This window comes from Ranitomeya imitator, chromosome 1 (assembly GCF_032444005.1).
Source record: "Ranitomeya imitator isolate aRanImi1 chromosome 1, aRanImi1.pri, whole genome shotgun sequence".
NCBI classification, from domain to species: domain Eukaryota; kingdom Metazoa; phylum Chordata; class Amphibia; order Anura; family Dendrobatidae; genus Ranitomeya; species Ranitomeya imitator.
In genome coordinates, this window is record NC_091282.1 from 450464582 (window position 1) to 450484917 (window position 20336).

The following is a 20336-nucleotide window of genomic DNA, read 5'->3' on the forward strand; positions in this document are numbered from 1 at the left end:
AGCTCACACATGCACATACAGTGGGGCAAAAAAGTATTTAGTCAGTCAGCAATAGTGCAAGTTCCACCACTTAAAAAGATGAGAGGCGTCTGTAATTTACATCATAGGTAGACCTCAACTCTGGGAGACAAACTGAGAAAAAAAAATCCAGAAAATCACATTGTCTGTTTTTTTAACATTTTATTTGCATATTATGGTGGAAAATAAGTATTTGGTCAGAAACAAAATTTCATCTCAATACTTTGTAATATATCCTTTGTTGGCAATGACAGAGGTCAAACGTTTTCTGTAAGTCTTCACAAGGTTGCCACACACTGTTGTTGGTATGTTGGCCCATTCCTCCATGCAGATCTCCTCTAGAGCAGTGATGTTTGTGGCTTTTCGCTTGGCAACACGGACTTTCAACTCCCTCCAAATGTTTTCTATAGGGTTGAGATCTGGAGACTGGCTAGGCCACTCCAGGACCTTGAAATGCTTCTTACGAAGCCACTCCTTTGTTGCCCTGGCGGTGTGCTTTGGATCATTGTCATGTTGAAAGACCCAGCCACGTTTCATCTTCAATGCCCTTGCTGATGGAAGGAGGTTGGCACTCAAAATCTCACGATACATGGCCCCATTCATTCTTTCATGTACCCGGATCAGTCGTCCTGGCCCCTTTGCAGAGAAACAGCCCCAAAGCATGATGTTTCCACCACCATGCTTTACAGTAGGTATGGTGTTTGATGGATGCAACTCAGTATTCTTTTTCCTCCAAACACGACAAGTTGTGTTTCTACCAAACAGTTCCAGTTTGGTTTCATCAGACCATAGGACATTCTCCCAAAACTCCTCTGGATCATCCAAATGCTCTCTAGCAAACTTCAGACGGGCCCGGACATGTACTGGCTTAAGCAGTGGGACACGTCTGGCACTGCAGGATCTGAGTCGATGGTGGCGTAGTGTGTTACTTATGGTAGGCCTTGTTACATTGGTCCCAGCTCTCTGCAGTTCATTCACTAGGTTCCCCCGCGTGGTTCTGGGATTTTTGCTCACCGTTCTTGTGATCATTCTGACCCCACGGGGTGGGATTTTGCGTGGAGCCCCAGATCGAGGGAGATTATCAGTGGTCTTGTATGTCTTCCATTTTCCAATTATTGCTCCCACTGTTGATTTCTTCACTCCAAGCTGGTTGGCTATTGCAGATTCAGTCTTCCCAGCCTGGTGCAGGGCTACAATTTTGTTTCTGGTGTCCTTTGACAGCTCTTTGGTCTTCACCATAGTGGAGTTTGGAGTCAGACTGTTTGAGGGTGTGCACAGGTGTCTTTTTATACTGATAACAAGTTTAAACAGGTGCCATTACTACAGGTAATGAGTGGAGGAAAGAGGAGACTCTTAAAGAAGAAGTTACAGGTCTGTGAGAGCCAGATATCTTGATTGTTTGTTTCTGACCAAATACTTATTTTCCACCATAATATGCAAATAAAATGTTAAAAAAACAGACAATGTGATTTTCTGGATTTTTTTTTTCTCAGTTTGTCTCCCATAGTTGAGGTCTACCTATGATGTAAATTACAGACACCTCTCATCTTTTTAAGTGGTGGAACTTGCACTATTGCTGACTGACTAAATACTTTTTTGCCCCACTGTAATAGACAGGTCATGTGACTGACAGCTGCCGTATTTCCTATATGGTACATTTGTTGCTCTTGTAGTTTGTCTGCTTATTAATCAGATTTTTATTTTTGAAGGATAATACCAGACTTGTGTGTGTTTTAGGGCGAGTTTCATGTGTCAAGTTGTGTGTGTTGAGTTGCATGTGGCGACATGCATGTAGCGACTTTTTGTGTGTTGTTGCATGTGACAGGTTAATGTAGCAAGTTGTGTGCAGCAAGTTTTGCGCATGGCGAGTTTTGTGCGTGGCGAGTTTTATGTGTGGTGCGTGTTGAGTATGTGCAAGTTTTGTGTGAGGCAACTTTTGCATGTGTTGCAACTTCTGTGCATGTGGCAATTTTTCCGCGTGTGCAAGTTTTGCGTGTGGCGAGTTTTCCATGAGGTGAGTTTTGCACGTGTGGCGAGTTTTACGTGAGCCTAGTTTTGCATGTGGCGAGTTTTGCGCGTGGTGAGTTTTGAGCGGCGACTTTTGTGTTTCGACTTTTATGTAGCGAGGTTGGTGTATGTGTGGTGAAATGTGTGCTGAGGGTGGTATATGTGTTCAAGCACGTGGTAGTTTGTGGCGCATTTTGGTGAGTGTCCCATGTCGGGGCCCCACCTTAGCAACTGTACAGTATATATTCTTTGGCGCCATCACTCTCATTCTTTAAGTCCCCCTTGTTCACATCTGGCAGCTGTCAATTTGCCTCCAACACTTTTCCTTTCACTTTTCCCCATTATGTAGATAGGGGCAAAATTGTTTGGTGAATTGGAAAGCGCGGGGTTAAAATTTCACCTCACAACATAGCCTATGACGCTCTCAGGGTCCAGACGTGTGACTGTGCAAAATTTTGTGGCTGTAGCTGCGACGGTGCAGATGCCAATCCCGGACATACACACACACACATTCAGCTTTATATATTAGATGAGTCAATCACCATGTGCACATTCACCAAAGTTGCAATAAATGGGCTGCTTGGGATATATATTATTCATGAGGAGGAACGAATAGATTCTAAACAAATTTAATTAATTTAGAATTTCACCAAATTTGCGAATTCTTGCTAAACCAAATTTTTTGAAAATGTCATTTATGTGAATGCATCAAAATGATGGCAAGCATTGCTGCTGGATTTACATTTATCATAAAGGGGATTAAAAAGAAATCCTACTCTCCTATATTTGCAGTTGTAGATTCCCTTGCTGGTTTTCGTAGTTTCCAATGCTTGAAAGGCCGTGACATGTTCTTTGTCATCAGTAACTGAGTAGCTCCATGAAGTTACATGAGTCGGTGCATGTAATGACGTCAGATCATCAAACTCAGTGATACATCGTTGGATTCATAGTCTTTCTCACGCTGCTCTCAGATGAGGTAGCAAAAACCTGCTGACAGATTACTTTAAAAAAAAAAAACAAATAAAAAAAATCTGTTTCCAGACACATGTTTTGGGGTGTTAAAATTCCCAGAGGAGCATTACATAGCCTATAAGTCTCCTTACGCTTCCTTGGCACGCTTCGCAAGGAGAAATGTTCCCTCTTAGACCCATAGTAACTTGCCAAGACTAAAAAAAAGGTAACACCTAATCAACAAAAAAAAACTATAATTGGGACAGACGTGGCTGAGGTAAATACATTTATCTTTATAGATGTTCTCCGTAGAAGAAATAGAAATTACTGACTTAAATTGTAGGTTTGTGTGGATATTGGTTAATGGTAGAGGGACTCCAAATTGAGAGAAAAACTTTCATCAGATTTTTCATTAGCTATAGCTTAAGCTTCTAATTGATTTATATTTGTGTATTTGTTTCAGTGGCTCTGTGAATGCAATTAATGACTGTAAAGTTATTTTTCCTGATGAGATCTACAAGATAGAGAAGCCTGGAGCATATCCTCTGTCATCTGGAGATGGAGATTTTAAAAGTAAGTCAATAAAAAGGTCTATGATGTTCTTTCGGTCGTTAAAGGGAACTTGTCATTAGTCATACTGCCTGAACCAAGAGCAGGATGAATCGGCAAGATGAGCGCCAGCTATGTTTCCCTCTAAACTACTGCAGCGTTTCAAAGAAAGCATAGGTTGAAAAGACCTGAATAATCCGATGACCTCTCCATCTGGCTACTCTGCACCTCGCTCCAGTTAATTGACAGGTCTCCATGTACACATATGGGAGAGACCTGTCAAGGCGGTGTGGCAAGAAACCAGCAGAGGGCTGCACCAGATGAGTTATGTCTCTCCCTAGATTTCCCAGCCTGCTTTTCAAACTTTTTTTTAAAGACTGCAGAGTTGGCTGCAATGACTCAGCCAGGCTATAATTTATGCTGCTCATTTTTTTGGCAACATGAATCTAGTGACAGGTTCCTTTTAACCCCTTTCTGCCATCGGACAGGATAGTATGTCAGCTGGCAGTATCCCCCGCTTTGAGTTGGGCTCCGGCAGTGAGCCCCGCATCAAAGCCCGAGACATGTCAGCTGTTTTGAACAGCTGACATGTGCTTGCAATTGGCGCGGGTGGAATCACGATCCGCCCGCACCTATTAACTAGTTAAGTGCCGCCGTCAAACTCTTTGACACTGGCATTTAACAAGCGCATCCGGCCGGAAATGCGTGCACTGGTGACCCCCGTCACATGATTGGGGGTCATCGGTGCCTCGGCATAACAGCCAGAGGTCTCCAGCAGACCGCTATGGTTGTTGATGCCAGATTACTATGAGCACCACCCTGTGGTCGGCGCTCATAGCAATGCTGTAATTCTACTACATAGAGGTGATCTGAGCATCGCCTCTATGTAGCAGAGCCGATCGAGTTATGGCAGCTTCTAGCCTCCCATGGAGGCTATTGAAGCATGCCAAAAAAAAAAAAAGTTTTAGAAAATATGAAAAAAATATAAAACAAAGTTTAAATCGCCCCATTCAAAATAAAAAAATAAAAATCAAACATACACATATTTGGAATCGCTGCATTCAGAATCGCCCGATCTATCAATAAAAAAAGGATTAACCTGATCGCTAAATAGTGTAGTGAGAAAAAAAGTCAAAGCGTCAGTTATGTTTTTTTTGGTCGCCGCGATATTGCATTAAAATGCAATAACAGGCAATCAAAAGATTGTATACACACCAAAATGGTATAATTAAAAATGTCAGCTAGGCACACAAGAAATAAGCCCTCATCCAACCCCAGTGAGCGTTTGTTTTTTTTTTAAGCAAAGTTTGGAATTTTTTTTCACCATTTAGATAAAAAGAACCTAGACATGTTTGGTATCTGCGAACTCGTAATGACCTGGAGAATCATAATATCGGGTCAGTTTTAGCATTTAGTGAACCTAGCAAAAAAAAAAAAAGCCAAACAACGAACAAGTTTGGGATTGCACTTTTTTTTTTGCAATTTCACTGCACTTGAAATTATTTTCCCGTTTTATAGTACACGACGTGGTAAAACCAATGGTGTCATTCAAAAGCACAACTCGTCCCGCAAAAAATAAGCCCTCACATGGCCATATTGACGGAAAAATAAAAAAAAGTATGGCTCTGGGAAGAAGGGGAGCGAAAAACAAAAACACAAAACCGAAAAAAGCTCCAGGGGCTGTTAAGTGGTTAAAATTGATGCGCACATGAACATACCAAACATACATTTTGCAAAAAAGAAAACCAACACTTTCACGCTGACAATTGCAATCATTTTCTGTTGTATGCGTCTCGTTTTTTCCTTCTTCACATAAATCTATTGAATTGTAATTTCATTGAAGAGCTAAAGTCACTAACCAAACAGTGAAGTTTACCTGATTATTTTACTATTTTTAAAGGGAAGAGTGGTCCAGAATGTAAACATTGCAAGGCAGACCCCAATGCAGAATGCCGTTTTTGCTCATGTTATTTATGTGGAGGAAAGCAGGATGCACATATGCAACTTTTATGTGATGAATGCAATATGGCTTACCACATATACTGCCTAAATCCTCCGCTGTCCAAAATTCCTGAAGATGAAGACTGGCAAGTTCTTTGTTTCATGCTATTTTAATTCTATCCTGTTTAAAGAGAGCCTCTTGAAATTGTATATTGGTGGGAGTGAAATGTGCCTGCTCCTTACACATGTATGGAAGAGATGTTTGTAACTTTGTATTAGTATGGAGGACACAATAGCTATTGCCAAGTTGGGAGCATTTATGGATATTGGTTCACAGTCTATATAGAAGAATATCGTCCTTATTTTAATGTCCATAATGATGTATATAGCTATGCGTTGTTCTTGATTGAAGCTAATTTGTGAGGCTTATGTGACATAGAAATTGATCTGAAATGAGGAATAGAATGGAAACATCAGATTGGCAAGGATGAGGGCTCCAAAGCTCATGTTTCCTTTTATGTTGGGGTCATGGAATGTACTTGTAATTAAAATAGATAGTGGATAAATATAGTTAAAACAGATAATTTGTCTACTTAAACATTTTTTTGCATTTTTTTTTTAATCTCACAAGACAAATCTACTTTCAGGTATTGTCCTTCTTGCAAAAATGATTCAACCGAGGTGGTGAAAGCTGGAGAAAAACTGAAGCAAAGTAAAAAGAAGGCAAAGATGCCATCGGCAAGCACCGAAAGCCAAAGAGACTGGGGCAAGGTAATGTATACTTAAAACAAGCCATCGCCTATCTACAGGGACCCGCACCATTCAGCAGATCAGGGAACTTTTATCCCAGATGGGGAACGCTAATCTCTGCTGCAAAATAGTGAGGCAGGTGGCCGCTCTGTTTATTTCCTATGGGCCTGCTGGAAAAGCCAAGCACAGAACTCCGCAGTCCTATAGGGAAAGAATGGAGCATAGATCACACATGTGGTGCATCCCAATCAATCAACAAGTGATAGCTTGTTTTAATCAGACAACCCCTTTAAAGGCCTGTTTTCTAACCTGACCTATTTCATTCAATAGACTTATTGCGTAATGTAGCTAGTTAGCTGGGAAGAAGTGTGTTGTATATTCAGTTTGTTACATTTACATATGTTATGTGCTTTTAAAGGGGTTGTCCCATGAACAAAGTATACTTTAAAGGGGTTACTCTGAAAACATCTTCACTATCCATTTGTTTGCCCCCAATAAAACTACACCTATTCTCGATTCCTCAATTCAACGCTGTTCCATCTGTGTCGGCACTGGCTCTCCTTGGGATCATGTGACATTGTCATACGTTATACTCCCCCTGCCTTCAGAAGTATTGCATAAATATGGAGGAAGTGAGAGGAGCAGCTCACTTCCTCTGGGTGTATGTGATTGGTTTGAATGCGGGGAGAGTGAAGCCAGTGCTGACCACAGATATCGTGTGACAATGTCCCGTGATCCCCAGGAGAGCCAGTGCCAAAACAGCTGTAACCGTATGGGAAGTGAGTACAGGTGTTATTATTTTATGGGGGGGAGGGGGGCAAACATAGGGATTGAGAAGGGGTTGTCCGAAAAGTGGCCAACCCCTTTAATTAATACTTCTTTTTAAAAAAAATTCCACAATTGCATGTGTTTAAAAAATAAATAAATAAAAAAATGTCCCTGTGCTGAGATAATCTTATAAATGTGCCCCTGCTGTGTGCTGTTTAATGGCTGATCATGCAGGGACATGGTCTGATCATACCACAGCTCCTGGGCAGGGGAGGAGGCAAATGAGTATACATACATTACAGCACAGGATCACAGCTGATTCTTTCTGTGAGGTAAAACATTTCTCTGCCGTTTAAATACATGTTTTCCTGGACATCCCTCCTGAGGGCACTGCCAGAAGGTAGTCCTTCTTATCCTTGATAGAGACAGGAACACAGAAGAGGTTAAATAGCCCCTTCCCACCATCACCTGCCAGTATTTTTCCTGTCCCTATCAAGGACAGACGCGGAAGATGAGCTCTCCACAACTGAACATCTTAATGTGGGTGTGGGGGTTCCATACCTTCCCTCCCCTAGTAAAAGAGCCATGCTGATACCTCTAAAGAGGTCTCTCAGCATTCCAGCCGAGCCGTGTGCTCTTGGCAACCGCCGTTTTCCTCTTCAGAGGGCTCTGTGCTCCTGCTGCCAAGTCCAGGGAGTGTTTGAGCCGGATCGGAGGAACACGTGGCAGCGCGTACTCCAGGACATACTTCTGGGTGGATGCGTGCCAAATAAGACTCGCGTGGCCGGCGTGCGCTCTTGTGTGACCAGAGCGTTCGAAGTTTTGTGCTCTGGCAGGGAGTCACGAGGCCGGCGCGCACTCCTGAATAACAGTTCTGGAAGTACCAGCGGCCCTTTTGTCCCAGGAGCAAATGATGCATGGGGGAGGGTGCTTTATCAGCGTGCGTTTCAGCGGTACTGGGTCCAATCATCAGGATTGGAAGCAAATGGGGCTCAGAAGGATCTGATGACTCAGATGATCTGAAACCAGGTGAGACAAACAATTTAAAGGTCAGGGGGTTATCCATGGCCAGCAATCCTACCTTACCATGGAAGAGCAGAATGCTAGCCGTTCAGATATCAAGTCCGTAAAACCATCCCTAGATCACACGAGTAGGCTCTAAACAGTGGCACCTTACCTTCCTGGTCCAAGCATAGTCTATATAGTTTTTATATTGTTTCCCTAGGACAAGGAAACACATAATGATCCACCTTGGCAAAAATGTTCATTTTCTGGGAAAGCACAACAAAAACTTCTGTGAGAATTGTATTGCTAAAATACTTAAGGACGAGCAAGCCACATTCCTAACAGACATGAAAGCTATAATTAGGGGAGAAGTGCAGAGTACTATTACTGCCCTTATTCAACCTTATGGAAATTGAATCAAGTGAAAATCCCACAGCATTATTACCTGAGGAAAGGAAGAAATACTTATTTTCAGCGGAGAATACAGATGCACTCTTACAAGCCCTTAGGTGTACCATAAAAATTGAATACCCCTCTGAGCCATTGACAGTCCAAGATTTAATGTTTGGTGGCCTAACAAAGCATGAAGTAGGAAGCAGCACAGAGATCTGCTGCTGAGATTTATAGCTTTTATTTTGATCTCTGCTCTGAAACGCTTATCTATCACACCAGGACAAAGGATCAATGATCTGAGTGTACTGGCTGGCAGAATGACCTGGGGAACCTGTGGCTTTGGTAAGCACTCAAATTCAAGATGGCGCCGATGCCAAGGCAGAAGCTGCACAAGCTAATACAGCCCTTGCAAAGAGGTTTGAAGTGGCTGCTAAATTGGAGCGATTTGCTCGCTTGGAGAGTGAGGCTGCTAATATGCTGCAAGCTGCCAGCATGCTAAGTAACCCTGCTGATGATGAACTTTCAGAGAAGGAGGGAGAGGAACAACTGCGCCCAGCAGAACCTGCAGCGTCTGACAAGCAGGGGGAAAACTCTATGCAGCAAGCTGAGGCGAATGGAGATTCACCAGAACCCACTATTAAAGATGTATTTGCAATGGTATCCTTTTGCAAAGCCGCATTAAGTACCATGACTCAGAAAATGGGTGGCCTTAAAGAGGACATTTCTAATATCAAATCAGATCTTAAAGCAGTAACAGGAAGGACAAGTGCAGTGGAAGAGAGAGTGGGCACAAAAGAGGATGAAGATGTCAATGTAAGGAAGATCCAGGCGAGGTCAGTCCAGCGTATTTCTGAATTAATTGCTAAAACAGAAGACTTTGAAAATTGCGTGAGGTGGAATAAATAGAGAATAATAGGGATTCCTGGAAAAAAAAAAAGGATCTCCCTCTGAATTCACTGAAAACTGGCTTAAGAACAAATTTGACACAGAAGTCCTGTCTGCACTGTCTGCCATGTTTGCAGTGGAGAGAGCCCACCGGATCCCTTCGAGACCCCTGCCACCGGGTCACCTTACATGATCCTAGCAGTAATGTCTAGCGCAATTGAGATTATAAGCTGAAATATCAGGGGTCTTTCAGATTGGACAAAACGAGCAGCGATCCTTCAATATATTCAATCACAAAATCCTTCTGTAGTGTGTTTGCAAGAAACACACCTCACAAAAGAGAGGCTTTATTCTACGAGGAAATGATGGATTCAAGCAAGTTATTATTATTATTCATTTATATAGCACCATTAATTCCATGGTGCTGTACATGAGGGGTTACATACAGGGTTATAGATATCGATTACAGTAAGCAAGTTTATACTCACAGACTGGTACAGAGGGGAGAGGACCCTGTCCTTGTGGACTTACATTCTACCACTCCATCTTCTCTTTTTTTTTTTTTATCAGATAGATTTTTATTATCCGCAAAGAATAAACAATCAGAATATTTCTCATGACAATGTTTCATTAAACATTTACAGATAACTTTTTCCCCCCCGACCAAGAGCCCCCCCACCCCGCCCAACCCCAGAGACCTCAGCCAGAGCCACCCCACTTCCCATCATCATACAAACATTTGAATAAACATCCGTTATATTTCCATTGAATACTAGGTTCCCTATATTCTCATTTATCATCCTAATTCAAGTCCATCCACGGTTGCCACAGCTTGTGGAAGATGTCCAGCTTATTCCTTTTGGTGTAGATACTTTTCTCCAAAGTAAGTATATGCTCCGCTTGCTTAAGAAAGTCTCTTCTTGTTGGAGGTTCCTCTCTAATCCAAAATTTGGCGATCAATTTCCTAGCAATGAATAACAATCGTGCAATAGCTATTTTAAACATGTTGTCCGTAACAATTTCCTCCACATATCCCAATATGCAAGTCAGTGGAACCCTAGGGACAGAACATCCATACCCCAGTTCAATACGATTTAAAACAACTATCCAGAAGGAGGACAGTCTAGGGCACTGCCACATCATATGCAATATCCCCGCCTGGGATTGTGAGCACCGAGGGCATTCCGAGTTCTGCCTAAGCCCAGCCTTGAACAACCTGTCAGGGGTTCTATAGGCCCTATGAATTACGAATAACTGTGATAGCCTGCCAGGTTCACTCATTGATATCTTGGGCACATATTCTAGGACCGACTCCCATCTATCATTGTCAATTATTCCCAATTCAGCTTCCCATTTCCCTTTGGCTCAGATGGGATATTTTTCCAGGAAAGAAAAAAGTAGAAACCCATATATTTCTGAAATCGCCTCCTTCATGCAGCTATTCTTAGGGATATAGTCGATCATGAGATCAATCTGTACCACTATGGCTCCCCTTTTATTCTGTGCCTGATAAGCATGAGAGATACGATTATACTGGAACACTTCAGACCGTGGCAACTGAAATTCTTCCTGCAACTCCTCAAATGTTTTAAGTCTGCCCTGACTTATCAGCTGTCCCAGCTGTTTAATACCTGCTGCAGACCAAAAGTGAAAACCCTCCCTCTGCCTAAATTCCGGTAGATAAATGTTGTCCCAAATAGGCGAGAATCTGGTGAACCCACTCACTTCCCTAATGAGTTTGACTTTTTCCCATACTCTGTGAATTAATTTGATAGTGCACCCCTGTGAACCCATTTGTTTGAATTGTCCTCCCTCCAAACTGTCACTCAAAACGTCTGCCTGTAGTAAGAACCTCAAGCTATTAGGTATTTGCACACTCCCTGCCTCCCCCCCCCCCCATCCTTTGAGATGTTGACACTGTGCTGCTAAGAAGTATAGCCATGGATTAGGAAGTGCAAGACCCCCCTCTGTTTTGGCCCTCTGAAGTATCTCCTGTTTAAACCTAGGACTCTTTCCTCCCCATATTAATTCCCCAAACAAAGAACTCCATCTTCTCTTAATATTCTAGGAGAGTCTCTATAATGGTTCACGCTTCTTTATCATTTAACATAATTAAAGTAGATATAGATGCAGAAGGACGATTTGTATATTTCACCAGTAAGCTATTTGATACAGTAATATCCATATAGTTTCCGCCTACGTCCTGCCTCCATATTCTGGTAAGGTTATGCAAAACATATTCGCTTTATCTGCGTCTAATCAGGGGACTCTGTTCTTGATTATTGGGGTTGTTAACAACATTATGGACTCCAATTGGGATAAAGGGAAATATGACCCTATTAGGAAAGAAGAGAGCATAACACCTTTTGGGTCCTTCATTGAAGAGGTTGTGCTGGTAGATTTATGGAGAAATAGATTTCCTGATACCTATCAATACTCGTGTTATTCAACAACACATAACTCCTTGTCACGCATAGGCGCTGGGGAATATGGCTATGGATTGCCTGATGGGAGATATTCAATACTTGCCTAGAGTTATCTTGGATCACAGTCCTCTTCGGGGTTTCACTCATATTGGGCACAATCTCCCCTAGACTCTGGAGATTAAATCAGTTCTGGCTATAAATCATAAGCGTAGAAAAAGTGGCTGTAGACCTCAAACAGTTTTTCTTTCCCCCATGACGGCACCACGGAGAGAGAGGGATCCGCCCTCAGGGACAGGAAACCTACAGGTGAAAAAAGGCGGTACCTCTCTCACACATCAGTTCGGTTTCTTGTCCCTGACTGGGAACCTGCAGCATACCTGGAAAAGTCGTTGTGGGTAGCAACCTCGTGGGCAGAGAGAGCTGGAGCTTCTGTTGAACAGATATGTAGAGCAGCCACTTGGTCGTCTCCCTCTACGTTCTTTAATCAATACCGGCTAGACCTAACCTCTACTTCAGACCTCACCTTTGGCAGAAGGATTCTGGAGGCAGTGGTCCCCCCAATGTACATTCTATGAAATTCTCTCCATGGTGCCGTCATGGGGGGAAAGAGAAAATCGTAGTTACTTACCGATAGCGGTATTTCTCTGATCCCATGATAGCACCCGTACATTCCCTCCCTTCACGTGTGGGTGTGCACACTAGATTTATCTATTAATATTTAGTCACGCGGTGCCTCTTATAAGCTTAGAATTAAGATTAAAATATTTTTGTTTAACCATTTAAATTACAGCTGAAGTTCTGTTAACGCTCTGTAAACCATCTGATGTGGGAGAGAGGTACCGCCTTTTTTCACCTGTAGGTTTCCTGTCACTGAGGGCGGATCGATCCCTCTCTCTCCATGGTGCCGTCATGGATCAGAGAAATACCGTTATCGGTAAGTAACTACGATTTTTCAAATTAATAATGGGGCAGCATCTATTCCAACGGTCGGGGAGTCTATGAAGGCCTACCTGAGAGGGATATTTATTAGAGAAATAACTAGGAGCAAAATGAAAACTAAAACAGCAGAACAGGCAGGATTTCAAGAACTCGGGCCGACTGAAGTTAACGTGATAGATGATCCTACACCTGGTGCTCAAAGTAGGCTTAAAACAGCCCAGTCCCTGGCTACACGGACGTTATTGCAAAAAGCTGAGAGGAAAGGAGCCTTTCAAGGAATCACCTTTTTGTGAAGAAGGTGAAAGAGAAGGGCACTTATTGTCTCTTGGGGATTGAGCAGAGAGATTCTGGAGGTTCTGCTTTAATTTTATGAGACACTATGCTCTTCAAAGGTTAGTCAATATAGGGAAAAAAAAAGTTATTCAGCTCACCATTAAATTAATTTCCCTGGCTTTGGGTGTGGACTCCAGGATGGTGCTCGGAAAAAGCGGCTGTGGTAATCAAACAAGAGTTCCAGCCACAGACATCCATAATCAGGTTATTGAGCGGACATTAAAAAAATCATTTTATTACAAAACATTCAAAACGAAAAAGAAAAAAAATGATAGATGTAAAGACATGAGTTCAATAGTGATGAGCAAGTATACTCGTTGCTCGGGATTTCCCGAGCACACTCGGGTGGTCTCCGAGTATTTGTTAGTGTTTGGAGATTCAGTTTTCATCGCCGCAGCTGAATGATTTACAGCTACTACCCTGCCTGAGTACATGTGGGGGTTGCCTGTTGCTAGGGAATCCCCACATGTATTCAAGCTGGCTAGAAGCTGTAAATCATTCAGCTGCGGCGATGAAAACTAAATCTCCGAGCAGTCATAAATACTTGGAGGACACCCGAGCGTGCTCGGGAAAACCCGGGCAACGAGTATATTCGCTCATCACTAGAGTTCAATAATAATACATTATATCCGTTCTTTTATGCAGTCCAGAAGGAACTCTGGAATTAAACTTGAAAATGAATTGCGCTTCTTTAAAATGCAATACACTGATAAGAACTTCCTCTAATGCATGATCATAAAAAAAGTCCAGACAACCTTTGTGGACAGATGAAAAATATGAAGCTCCTGATAAACTTCTTCTGGTATTTGTGGCATCATATATAGTACAGACCAAAGGTTTAGACACACCTTCTCATTTAAAGATTTTTCTGTATTTTCATGGCTAGGAAAATTGTAAAATCACACTGAAGGCATCAAAACTATGAATTAATACATGTGGAAGTATATACTTAACCAAAAAGTGTGAAACAACTGCAAATATGTCTTATATTCTTGGTTCTTCAAAGTAGCCACCATTTGCTTTGATGACTGCTTTGCACACTCTTGGCATTCTCTTGATGAGCTTCAAGAGGTAGTCACCGGAAATGGTCTTCACACAATCTTGAAGGAGTTCCCAGAAATGCTTAGCACTTGTTGGCCCTTTTGCCTTCACTCTGCGGTTCAGCTCACCCCAAACCATCTCGATTGGGTTCAGGTCTGGTGACCACCCCATTACTCTCCTTCTTGGTCAAATAGCTCTTACTCAGCATGGAGGTGTGTTTGGGGTCATTGTCCTGTTAAAAAATAAATGATGGTCCAACTAAACGCAAACCAGACGTAATAGCATGCTGCTGCAAGATGCTATGGTAGCCATGCTGGTTCAGTATGCCTTCAATTTTGAATAAATCCCCAACAGTGTCACCAGTAAAGCACCCCCACACCATCACACCTCCTCCTTCATGCTTCACGGTGGGAACCTGGCATGTAGAGTCCATCCGTTCACCTTTTCTGCATCGCACAAAGACACGGTGGTTGGAACCAAAGATCTCAAATTTGGACTCATCAGACCAAAGCACAGATTTCCACTGGTCTAATGTCCATTCCTTGTGTTCTTTAGCCCAAACAAGTCTCTTCTCCTTATTGTCTGTCCTTAGCAGTGGTTTCGTAGCAGCTATTTTACCATGATGGCCTGCTGCAGAAAGTCTGCTCTTAACAAGTGTTGTAGAGATGTGTCTGCTGCTAGAACTCTGTGTGGCATTGACCTGGTCTCTAATCTGAGCTCCTGTTAATCTGTAATTTCTGAGTCTGGTGACTCGGATAAACTTATCGTCAGAAGCAGAGGTGACTTTTAGTCTTCCTTTCCTGGGCAGCTCTCATGTGAGCCAGTTTCTTTGTAGCGCTTGATGGTTTTTGCAGCTGCACTTGGGGACACTTTCAAAGTTTTCCCAATTTTTCGGACTGACTGACCTTCATTTCTTAAAGTAATGATGGCCACTCGTTTTTCTTTACTTAGCTGCTTTTTTCTTGCCATAATACAAATTCTAACAGTCTATTCAGTAGGACTATCAGCTGTGTATCCACCAGACTTCTGCTCAACACAACTGATGGTCTCAGCCCCATTTATAAGGCAAGAAATCCCACTTATTAAACCTGACAGGGCACACCTGTAAAGTGAAAACTATTTCCGGTGTCTACCCCTTGAAGCTCATCAAGAGAATGCCAAGAGTGTGCAAAGCAGTCATCAAAGCAAAAGGTGGCCACTTTGAAGAACCTAGAAAATAAGACATGTTTTCAGTTGTTTCACACTTTTTTGTTAAGTATATAATTCCACATGTGTTAATTCATAGTTTTGATGCCTTCAGTGTGAATTTACAATTTTCATAGTCATGAAAATACAGAAAAATCTTTAAATGAGACTTAAATGAAACTTTTGGTCTGTACTGTATATGTTCCGCAATTCTAGTCCTGAGAGATCGTGTAGTGCATCCGACATATTGAAGACTGCACTGTGCGCACGTAATAACATAAACCACGTAAGTTGTACTGCAATTAATAAACGTGCGGTTCTTGTGTGTATCAGGAGCAGCTGTGGCTTTGATTTCATTGAATTGTCCATATCTCGACACAAGCCACACTGACGTTTACCGCATTTATATGAACCAGACAGGGATAACCAGTTGCGTTTTGTTTTTAACCTTTTGCCTTATTGTGTGATCAGAAGGTGATATCATGTTACCAATAGTAATGACTCTCCTGGATACAAAATTTACACCTTTGTCCAACAGCTTTTTCAAGATGTCATCAGCATGTAACACAGGAAGGTATTTTTAATCACATCAATTACTTGATGAAAATTATTACTATATGTGGTTGAAGAGGTTAAATTAGGCAAATTCTTGCATGCAGTTTTTTTCTGCTGTAAGTATTCTGATCTGCTCTACTTTTACGATCAGCCTTAATCCTTGCCTTTTCTAGCACACTGGTTGAATAGCCACGGTTTTTAAATCTGCGGTCAATAGCAGCCCATTCCTTAAAAAAATCTTCTTTATTAGTACAACATCTTTTAGCTCGAATATACTCTCCTGATCCACTGATCAGATATGGTTATGATTAAGAACACTTTCGTTTGAAATGCTTAATCCGTCACTCACCATTTTATCAGCATGTTTTTAAAGGCATTGTAATAAAATGAATAACCTTATTTTGGATGTCTGTTGCTGGAACTCTTTTGTTTGATCTTCAAAGGTTAGACCTCCATAAGAAAAAATGTTGAATTTCTTAGAAATGGCCAGTTTGCCCACATAAAGCTCCAGGCGTAGATGGCCTCCCTGCGAAGGTGTATAAACGTTTTATCAAGGTATTACTCCCAAATTTTTTACAGCTATACAGCCATTCTCTTGCAGCAAGTTAATTAAAAAAATGGCATGGTGTGAACTCCAACTCTGTGGTGGGCAGGTTAAATCTTATTAAGATGGTATTGATGCCTCGGATTTTATATATTCTACATAATGCTCCCATTTGGCTCCCGCTATCTAGATTCGATACGATAAACACGCTTTTCAGAGATTTGATCTGGCATAAAGGGCAGTCCAAAATAAGACTAGAAACTTTGCAAAGACCAAAAGACGACGGTGGCCTGGCACTGCCCAATGAATGGTTATTTTTTCTGGTGGCTCAATGCCAACATTTGAAAGGATGGAAAGAAAATTACAGTCTGTAAAATTATTCAAAACACTGTGTGACTTTTGTGGAAAGTTTAGAAGCAGGCAGGTTTGAGGGTCTCTCAGTATACCCTACATTGGACTTAATTTCCAAGGTTTGGCTTAAAATAAAAAAAAATAAGAAAGGTCGAACACTTATCAATGTACACACCTATTTGGAGTAATGACTTACTCTCAGAATTTGCCAAACTTAGTTCGGGACATGGAAGAATATGGGTATACAGTACGTTAACCAGATGGTCGGCAATGAGAGACTTACGGTAAATCCTTTGACGATCTACAAAAAGAGTTCCATCTACCTGATAGTTGCTTCAACTTTCAACTGAAACACGCCTATAGAGCCCAATGTTAAGTGAAAGATGTTAAAACTCAGAGAGATGTGGTATTGGACACTGTTTGCTCAGAGGGAGCCACGGAGGGGGCAATATCTAGTGTCTATAATGACCTTCTCTTTGTCTCCCTTAAGAAATTCCCTCTGTTGGTTAAACAGACAGAGATTGGTGTTATTTTCAGATGATGAGTGGGCTTCGGTGCTGGAATACATACCTAATCTTTCACTTAGTGAGCCCAAATGACTCTCGCATATCTGTCATTCACAGAGTATACAGATCACCTGAAATGATGTTTAAAATAGGTCTGCGCCCAACAGGAAGTAGGAATATTGTACATGTTATGGTCATGCCCGCGTCTGCACTCATTGGGGAGCAGTTTTGGGGCATATAGAATTAGCCTATGGGTGCGTGGTGACTAATAATCCTCTCACCTGCATACTGGGATATGTAGATGAACTATGTACTGTTGAGAATGGGAAACCTGCCATAGCTCGATTACTATATATGGCTAGAAAACTGATTGCTAAAATCTGGATTTCTGCAACTCTCCCGACAGGCAGATAGTTTATTAATCAAGCTGAGTCCCTCATATCATTGGAAAAAGGGATATACCTCAAAAGTGATAGAAGTAAATATTTTGATAAATTATGGGGTCCCTGGCTTGGAGGTAACCAGCGATCAGCATCTATAGGATCTTGTTAGATGTGTATCAGTTACTATGGAATCACTACACATTGTGTTTACAAATGCCAATCGGCTGTGTGCGGTTTGACTGTCCTGACTTATTCTGTTTTGTATGGTCATATAATCTGATATGGTGTCCTGAATACCAAAATGTTAGGAGGTGGAGGTTTTCAAGGTATGGGGGAGGGGGGGTTTAAACATCTTGGTTGAGAATGTTATTTGTATATGTGTAACTGTTATAAAATTAATTAAAATTTACCTGATTAAAAAAAAAAGTCAGCAGAAATAGTTTTTCCGGTAAATAATCACAGCCATGATCCTGGAAGAATGGGAAAAAGCTTAGCCCAAGAGCTTTTAAATCTCACCTTTCCTTTGACGCAGAAAGACATCAAAGTATGGGAAGAGATCCCAAAGATCGACACACTGGTAGCCAGAGTTGCTAGGAAAACAGTTATTCCTTTTGAAGATTTTTCTAGTCTTAAGCATCCAATGGATAAAAGATCAGAAGACCGCCTTAAAAAAAAATTGGGAATCCTCCTAGGCCATCATTAACACAAATATAGCTGCCACTTTGGTGGCCAGGTCAATAAGTCTTATGTAGAGGAGTTGGAAAATCACAAAGAGTAAAACCCCTAGATACGAAATTTTGAGATCACTACCCTTACTGAAGATGGCAAACAATATCATGGCAGATGCCTCTGCGGAGTTCCTTCAGTTTGCCGTAAGAAACAGTGCTCGGTCCAGTGCTGTAAGACGGACTCTATGGCTGAGAATGTAGTCAGGAGATACCCACTCAAAAATTGAACTATGCTCCATTTCAGGCCTACATGTGTTTGGGCCAGTCCTGGATAAGTTGCTAGAGAAGGCTTCAGATACTAAAAAAGGGTTCCCTGAAGAAAGACCGAGGAAGATGCCTTCCTTTTGGCAAGCTTGCACTCATCCCATGCAAGACTATAGAGGGAGGGAAATCGGGTAAGTGGAGCTACCCCAAATGTGGTAGAGGAAGAGGGGCAGATAATGGCGTCGGGGTGGGGGAGGGGGGCTTCAATACTTCCTTGGGGGCTGGCAAGAAATATCCAGGAATCAATGGATACTACAAACAGTCTTTCAGGGGTGCAGAATAGATTTCACTCATATGCCTCCCAAAATATTCTGCCTAACATCTGCCCAGTCTCCAGGGGTCCATCAAAGACTCCTTAAAGATGTAAAAGAACTCAGTCTTAGAAGTGGTGGTTCATGTGCCCCGGTCCCAACTATATCAGGGCCATTATTTGTCTGCTCTCCCTAAAGAAAGCCAATCCTCAATTTAAAACCGCTAAATCAGCATGTTCTTTACAAACAATTCAAGAGGGAATCATTTAAATCAATCTTACCCCTGATAAAGAAAGATTCAGTGATGAACATTTTAAGGTACCTTCACACTCAGCGACGCTGCAGCGATACCGACAACGATGTCGATCGCTGCAGCGTCGCTGTTTGGTCGCTGGAGAGCTGTCACACAGACAGCTCTCCAGCGACCAACGATCCCGAGGTCCCTGGGTAACCAGGGTAAACATCGGGTTACTAAGCGCATGGCCGCGCTTAGTAACCCGATGTTTACCCTGGTTACCAGCGTAAAAGTAAAAAAAACAAACAGTACATACTTACCTACCGCTGTCTGTCCCCGGCGCTCTGCTTCTCTGCACTCCTTCTGCACTGGCTGTGAGCACAGCGGCCGGAAAGCAGAGCGGTGACGTCACCGCTCTGCTTTCCGGCTGACCGACGCTCACAGCCAGTGCAGGAGGAGTGCAGAGAAGCAGAGCGCCGGGGACAGACAGCGGTAGGTAAGTATGTAGTGGTTGTTTTTTTTTACTTTTATGCTGGTAACCAGGGTAAACATCGGGTTACTAAGCGCGGCCCTGCGCTTAGTAACCCGATGTTTACCCTGGTTACCAGTGAAGATATCGCTGGATCGGTGTCACACACGCCGATCCAGCGATGTCTGCAGGGAGTCCAGCGACGAAATAAAGTTCTGGACTTTCCTCAGCGACCAACGATCTCCCAGCAGGGGCCTGATCGTTGGTCGCTGTCACACAGAACGATTTCCTTAACGATATCGTTGCTACATCACAAAAAGCAACGATATCGTTATGTGTGAAGGTACCTTTAGCCGTAAAGAGTGCCTACTATCACGTACCCATACATTTTTTTTTTTTTATATAAAAAATTCCTCAGGTTTGCAATATAGGATCAGGGGAAAATTCAGAATCTTCAGTTTTGTGGCCTTCCATTTCGTCTCTCCTCCGCAACCCCTAATCTTTACAAAGCTTGTGGTAGAGGTAATGGCTTTTCTGAGGAAAAAAGACATCCTAATCGGTCCATACTTAAATAATAATAATAATAATCTTTATTTTTATATAGCGCTAACATATTACGCAGCGCTTTACAGTTTGCACACATTATCATCGCTGTCCCCGATGGGGCTCACAATCTTAATTCCCTATCAGTATGTCTTTGGAATGTGGGAGGAAACCGGAGTGCCCGGAGGAAACCCACGCAAACACGGAGAGAACATACAAACTCTTTGCAGATGTTGTCCAAGGTGGGATTAGAACCCAGGACTCCAGCGCTGCAAGGCTGCTGTGCTATCCACTGCGCCACCGTGCTGCCCATACT

At 42.3% G+C, this 20336-nt stretch overlaps 1 protein-coding gene across 1 annotated transcript in view; it reads left to right on the forward strand.

Moving 5' to 3' along the window:
- The window catches only part of UHRF2 (ubiquitin like with PHD and ring finger domains 2), a 133208-nt gene that overhangs the window by 83330 nt on the left and 29542 nt on the right, over nucleotides 1-20336 (forward strand). The window contains exons 5-7 of the mRNA XM_069764472.1: nucleotides 3440-3549; nucleotides 5426-5612; nucleotides 6114-6237. Of these exons, the coding sequence (XP_069620573.1) occupies nucleotides 3440-3549; nucleotides 5426-5612; nucleotides 6114-6237 (421 nt within the window). The remainder of the gene's footprint in view (nucleotides 1-3439; nucleotides 3550-5425; nucleotides 5613-6113; nucleotides 6238-20336) is intronic.